Source organism: Nesoenas mayeri, assembly GCF_963082525.1.
Source record: "Nesoenas mayeri genome assembly, chromosome: 29".
In the NCBI taxonomy this organism is placed as follows: Eukaryota; Metazoa; Chordata; class Aves; order Columbiformes; family Columbidae; genus Nesoenas; species Nesoenas mayeri.
The window spans coordinates 1,923,628-1,930,223 of NC_137561.1; the positions used below are offsets into that span (position 1 = coordinate 1,923,628).

Genomic DNA, 6,596 nt, shown 5'->3' on the forward strand with positions numbered 1-6,596 from the left:
CCTCGATGAGTTCCCCTGTGTCTGTGTCTCTCCTGGAAGGAGTCTGTCCCGAGAAGGGGATCCAGCTCCTGCCACTCTCTGCAGAGGCACATGAGCAGTGTCCATCACCTGGGGACACAAAGGGTGACGTTTGCCAGACCACCCGTCATCTGAACCACTTAGATGTGTGCTTGTGGATGAGGTATGGAGCCTTATAGTGCAAATACCTATTTAATTGTCATTGCCAGAGGGGCTGCCACAGATGCAGTGTACTATTTTACAAATATGTAAATATAAGCATATAAGACTGACATTCCTAGACATATTACACAAACACTTGAAGGATTATTGATGCCTTTAACATGATTATCCTCAGAAGGTCACCAGCTTTGCATCTCAGGAAATGGGATCCAGAGTCCAAGGGCAGGATGGTTTGGGCTCTGTGCTGGGATCTGGAAACTGAAACGTGCTCCCATCTCCCAGCCCCCTGCCCTCCTCAGTGAGGGTGTGAGACATTCTGCCAGCGAGGGCTGAACTCACAGCCATGACCAGTATCTTATGTCCAACTGCAGCCAATGGTGTCCTGCCAGCTCAGGATTGGAGCTTCCATTGCTGGAGGTGTCTAAAAGACGTGGAGATGTGGCGCTTTGGGACCTGGTTTGGTGGAGTACCTGGGAGTGTTAGATTTATGGTTTGACTCCATATTCTTAAGGGTCTTTTCCAGCCTAAATGATTCTATGATGCTATGATTCTATGATTTGTGTTGAAACCATTTCAATCCCATCCCCTCCATGTTCCCTCAGAGGCGGCTGTTGTGTGGCACAACTGTCCTGGCTCTCCAGGCAGGTTGGGCACTGGGTTGGTGTCTGCATTGGCAGTTTTCCCCTTCCTGGGGTAAAAGGCTGTTGAGCAGAGACAGTTGCAGAGATTTGGGTCACAGGGGTTTGCAGCAATCCTGTCAAACTCTGAGCAGGATGAGCTTTGGAGCCCAGGAAAAATGGAGATGCTCTGAAGGATGTTTGTGAACAGTGGTGCTGTCACTAGTAACAGTAACAGGGAACTCCTCATTCTCACTGATAATCATGATAAACTAAAGCTCTTAAATTTCATTCCTTACAGTCATTATTGCTTTTCAAAACGTCTACTACACCTCAGTAGTTGTGTCTTGAAAGAATTTCTTAGAACAATGATTTTCTCTCACTTCTTTTTTGTTTTAATCATTTAAAGAGTACACCTCTTGGACAGAATTACCCCCAAATTGTGCTTCTTTCATTATTTTTCTACCTTTTAATTATTTCTTATGTGGTGTGATGTGGAGGTTGCATAGGAGAACAGTTTCTTTTTGAGACAAAGGTGGCCAAGGAACAGATCCCAGGACAGTGCAAAGGCCCAAAGGAAGCCAGAATCTGTATGTGTGTGCACTGACACACACTGTCACCTGCATTTCCAGTCTCTGCAGTCCCAACCGTGCCGCAGAGTCTGGAGTTCTGAGCTCCCTCATCTGCCCTGTGTGACACGTGTAAAATGGAACTACCCCAGTCCAATGGCTGGTTTTGATTCTCTTCACAGCCTGAAGCACCACGTGGGTCAGGAGACAAGCCAGGATACCCAACCAGGACTCACATGCTCTGCTCTTACAGTTCAGGTGTTCCCAGCAATCTCAGCAGACATGTCACACTGATATCTGGGTGCAAGGAGCTGGTCAAGTGTGTCATCTCCATTTCTGCAATGGTGGCTTTGCTGCCTGGCTGCTGCGCAAACTCTGTACATGGATGCTGACACCTCTTGAACAACCTGCTCTGAAAGGATTAGCAAGATGGGCTGTTCATTCTGGAAGGGTATAAGGACAGTGAAAAGCACCCTGGGTTGGGACATATGAGACGGGATGCACAAGATGTGGTCAGGGCCGTTTGGGGGCCCTTGTAAAGCAGCTCTGGACCCTCTGTGAATTTTTCCTGTGGTCAGGGAGAATCTAAGAGCTTTCTCTAAACTGAAAACATGAAGGGGATGAAAGGACAGCGTCATTCATGCTCAAAGGGACCTCAGGAGGTGTGTTGACCAACCTCCTGCTCACAGCAGGGTCAGACCAGATTGCTCAGGGCTTTATCCAAACACATCTTGGTCACTTTCTGGGACAGAGTGAGTGCGCACTCCTGGGAAACAGCTTCCAGTGCTGGACTGTCCTCAGGGCTGGAAAGTTTCTCCTTTTACCTACTGTCCTTCTAAGCCCAACCATCCAGCTTGCTTTATAGCCATTTACTTGAACATCAAAGCAGACCATAATATCCTGCCTTGGACACATGAATATTGCAGGGGATGATGATGGATGCCTTGCTGACTTGCAAGTAAAATACCATAACTATTGTCCCCACATGCAGAAACCCTGTCGTTTCCTCACAGAAAGCAAAGAGGATGGACAGGCACAATCCACCTTGCGTAAACCTCTTTACATGTTTAGAGTGGGTTTTGATCTGGACTGTTGCTGCTGTCCTTGAGGACCAGATGAACTCACTCCTGCCACCCTGCCTGGCAGTTCATTCCATCCGTGTCACAGCTCTGTCTGCAGCACTGACAGCTCCAGCTCCCCAGTCAGGTCCCTGGCTGAGGACATGGCCTCACATCTGGGCTGAGCCACCCCAGCTGTGGCACCAGCCCAGCTCTGACCTGCCACAAGAAACCTGGTACCAAGTGTCCAAGAGACCATGTGTGCAAAGGCTTTGAATCAGAGCACAGACATGACATGGCCAAAGACTGATGAATGTCTCTCTAGACCTAGGAGTGTAAAACCAGAACAAAATACCTGAATTCCTTTAACTGAAGATATTCCTTCCCTAGCCTGGAGTGATTAGATGCTTTGCTGTAACATTCCTGGTGTCCTTGCTAATGATGGGAAAAGATGATTCTCATACCGATTCATTTTTTAGAATGAAAAATACAATGCTGGAAAGAAGTGTCTCTGAAGAGGAGAGAAAATCAACATCACTGATTACTTCAACTTCAAAGTTGTGCCCCTGGAGCCTGAGGGACACCTGGAGGAGCCCAGAGGGGACAGAGAAAGGGACATCACGGGCTGCTCCTGTGCTGCTGAGCTGGGCTGGGCTCCTGGGACACAGGGAGCTCATGGCAGCGGCAGCGCTGCAGAGAGACAGCTCTGCCCAGGAGCAGCTCCTCTGCACACGCAGCAGGGCTGAGGGCTCTGCCTGCAGCACCGAGGGCACAGGAGCCAGACACAGAGAGGGAAACGCAGTCTGGGCTGGGAGGATGCTGAGAGGTCACTGGAAATGAAATCTTCTCAGATATGAAGCCTGTGGCTGCAGGGCATTGCATTTGCAAATCATGGTAGGATCTCAGAAAGCTGTCCCATTGCAGAGCCTGTGAGAGATGTAAGTACAGCTCTCAGAGGTTCTCTGATCAGAGGGGAGGATGTGCTGCAGAGCAGGGATTGCCTTCTGCTCTGTCAGTGACAAGACGTGAATGCTGCGTTCTCCCCAGGGTGGCTGTGGGATGTAAATGTCAATGTGCAGGCAGGGGTGCCCAGGGCTGTCCTGCAGAGCAGGGTCCCTGCACCCCAGGGCTGTGCCGGGCAGGGACTCTGCCGCCTGCCAGGGTCAGCGCTCAGCCTGCCCGGGAGAGCCCAGCAGCATTGAGGGGAGAAACTGTGAGGGGAAGAAGCGACCCCCAGCAGGGCAGGGTCCTTCTGCTGCTGGGTTCTCAGTGGGTCGGGGCTGCTCACAGCTACAGCTCATTCCAGAATATTGACAAGAGGAGGTTTCAAGGGGAAGAAGAAGACAAGGAGTACTATAAATATAAAGAACCTCCCTGAGTCTGTGTTTTCAATCTCCTACTCTGGGGAATGGGTGGTGATTACGGCAGTTTTTAATTTTAAAGAAATACTTGAGACACATGAACTGCAGTAGGTTTTCAAGAGAATCCTGGCATGCCTTGCCACTCCTCTGCCCATGCAGAACCAGTATCACCTTGCTGGACACCTTACACTTAGTCTAACCTGTCCTGTTTTCCAGCCTGCAGACAGGAAGATGCCCCCAGGCAGTGCCTGTGAACAGGCAGGATCTGTAGGGCCAGGAGGAGGGCACAGAGGGTGGGATGGTCTGTGAGCACTGACAGGGAACAGACATGGACAGGGAAACACCTCCCAGGGGAGAATCTCCAGGCAGCAGGGAAATGATCAGAAATGAGAGGAAACCGAACCCGGAATGGTTATGGGAGGGAGAAGAGAGAAAAGTCCCTGTGACCCCCTGCAGGTCAGATCCCTCCTGTGAGCAGCCCCCTGGCCTCCTGTCCCACCCAGCAAAGCCTCTGCCCTCAGGGCCGGGGGCTCCAAGGCATGAAGCAGCTCCTGTGCAGCCAGAGCTCCAGTTCCTCTGCAGAGCACAGGGGCTGAGAGCAGCTGCCCGGCACTGTTGGTGTCTGGGAGGTGGCTGCACAGCTGGGGAAGGGGGACGCTGTCTGAGTGCCCGGCTGCCTCTGCCCTGGCCTCTCTCACCCCCACCCTCACCGCATTTTCCTTCTTGCTCCCCTGCTCTGGGTCACTGCTGTTGAGATCTTGTTCTTGCTGTCAGGCTCTCTGGGGATGGCAGTTTCAGCTGCAGAGTCACAGCCTGATCTTGTGGGTCCTTTCCTGCAGGTGTGTCCGTGGGCACACGTGTCCCAGCTTTGCTCTGACCTGTGGGCTGTGGGCAATGCAGTCTGTGAGCTGGGGAATGAGCTGTGTGTGTCCTGGGCTAAACGTTGGGTGCTGAGACCTTAGGAAAGGGTGAGACCTGTCATGATCTGAGGTGGGTCCCTCTGCTCTCAGCAGTGCCTGGTGGCTCTTCAGGGTAACGTGGGAGTGTGATCAGCCCCCATCTCAGAAAGGTGCCAGCCCAGGGCAGCTGGAGCAGGACAGAGGGACAGAGCAGCTGCCCTCACTCTGCACTGACCCACAGGCATCCTCTGGTCTCGCAGGACTCGCTCTGTTCTCCCTGAGTGCAGCAGAAATGCTGAGGGTTTCTGACACCCAACAACACTCTGCAGTGAATATGGGGGTTATGTAAAAAGCCTGGAACTCCTAAACTGCCTTCACCATCTCTGTTCCCTATCACTGGGAAAGCAAGTGCTGACAGCCCTTCTGTGTTAGCAGAAACAGGACAGTCCCCACCATTCCCTGGCCCCACTTCTGCAGAGCTGGGCTGACTTATCGACCGCCCATGGGCAGATGCCCTGCACTTGGTTGCACATTTTCCAGCCCCAAGCAGGGCTGCAGCCACAGTGCTGAAAAAGGTACTCCTAGAAAAACACAAGATTGCCTGTGTGTGACAGACGAAGGTCTAAGGGAGTTGGTTTGATTTTTGTCAGAGAACTCTGCCCTGTATTCTCACTGTCTTATTTTTTCTCATGACAGCGCCCCGTGCTCAGGAAAAGCAAATGTCCAACAGCAGCTCCATCACCCAGTTCCTCCTCCTGCCATTCACAGACACTCGGGAGCTGCAGCTCTTGCACTTCTGGCTCTTCCTGGGCATCTCCCTGGCTGCCCTCCTGGGCAACGGCCTCATCATCACCACCATAGCCTGGGACCAGCACCTGCACACCCCCATGTACTTCTTCCTGCTCAACCTCGCCCTCCTCGACCTGGGTGCCATCTCCACCATTGTCCCCAAATCCATGGCCAACTCTCTGTGGGACACCAGGGCCATTTCCTATGCAGGGTGTGTTGCACAGATCTTTCTGTTTGCCTTTTTAGTTTCAGCAGAGCTGTATCTTCTCACCATCATGTCCTACGACCGCTACGTTGCCATCTGCAAACCCCTGCACTACGGGACCCTCCTGGGCTCCAGAGCTTGTGTCCACATGGCAGCAGCTGCCTGGGCCACTGGGTTTCTCAATGCTCTGCTGCACACGGCCAATACATTTTCACTGCCCCTGTGCAAGGGCAATGCCCTGGGCCAGTTCTTCTGTGAAATCCCCCAGATCCTCAAGCTCTCTTGCTCACACTGCTACCTCAGGAAACTTGGGGTTATCATGTTTAGCGCTTCTTTTTTTGAGGGATGTTTTGTGTTCATTGTGGTGTCGTATGTGCAGATTTTGAGGGCCGTGCTGAGGATCCCCTCTGAGCAGGGACGGCACAAAGCCTTTTCTACTTGCCTCCCTCACCTGGCCGTGATCTCCCTGTTCATCAGCACTGTCATATTTGCCCACGTGAAACCCCCTTCCAACTCCTCCCCATCCCTGGACCTGGTGGTGTCTGTTCTGTACTCGGTGGTGCCTCCAGCAGTGAACCCCCTCATCTACAGCATGAGGAACCAGGAGCTGAAAGTGGCACTGAAGAAGCTGATTCAGTCATTTTTCTTTCAGCAGCAATGAGTTACTCATGTCTCTTCAGAAGTGATTTCCAGTTCATCTCAGGAACCTCCTGTGCATTGAGCATTTCATCTGTGATAACCATGTTTGTCAAGGAATTTCTTCACCCACGACACTTCTCCAGAGCAGTGACTCAGAGGCCTGTCTACTTGTTTCTGGGGCCCTGGTACAGCTGGTGTCCTGTGTCACATCTCTGTAATACAGGTGTGGACCCATTTTGACATCACTGTATTTCTGAAATTGGGGCCATCTTTTTGAAA

At 51.9% G+C, this 6,596-nt stretch overlaps 1 protein-coding gene across 1 annotated transcript; it reads left to right on the forward strand.

The window, feature by feature from the left end:
- Positions 1–5,403: 5,403 nt before the first annotated feature.
- On the forward strand, positions 5,404–6,339 carry LOC308050632 (olfactory receptor 14J1-like; the record flags this gene model as incomplete). The annotated part of the gene is made up of 1 exon (XM_080360790.1): positions 5,404–6,339. One exon carries the CDS (start codon positions 5,404–5,406, stop codon positions 6,337–6,339), a length of 936 nt encoding a protein of 311 aa, XP_080216916.1.
- Between the last annotated feature and the right edge of the window lie 257 nt (positions 6,340–6,596).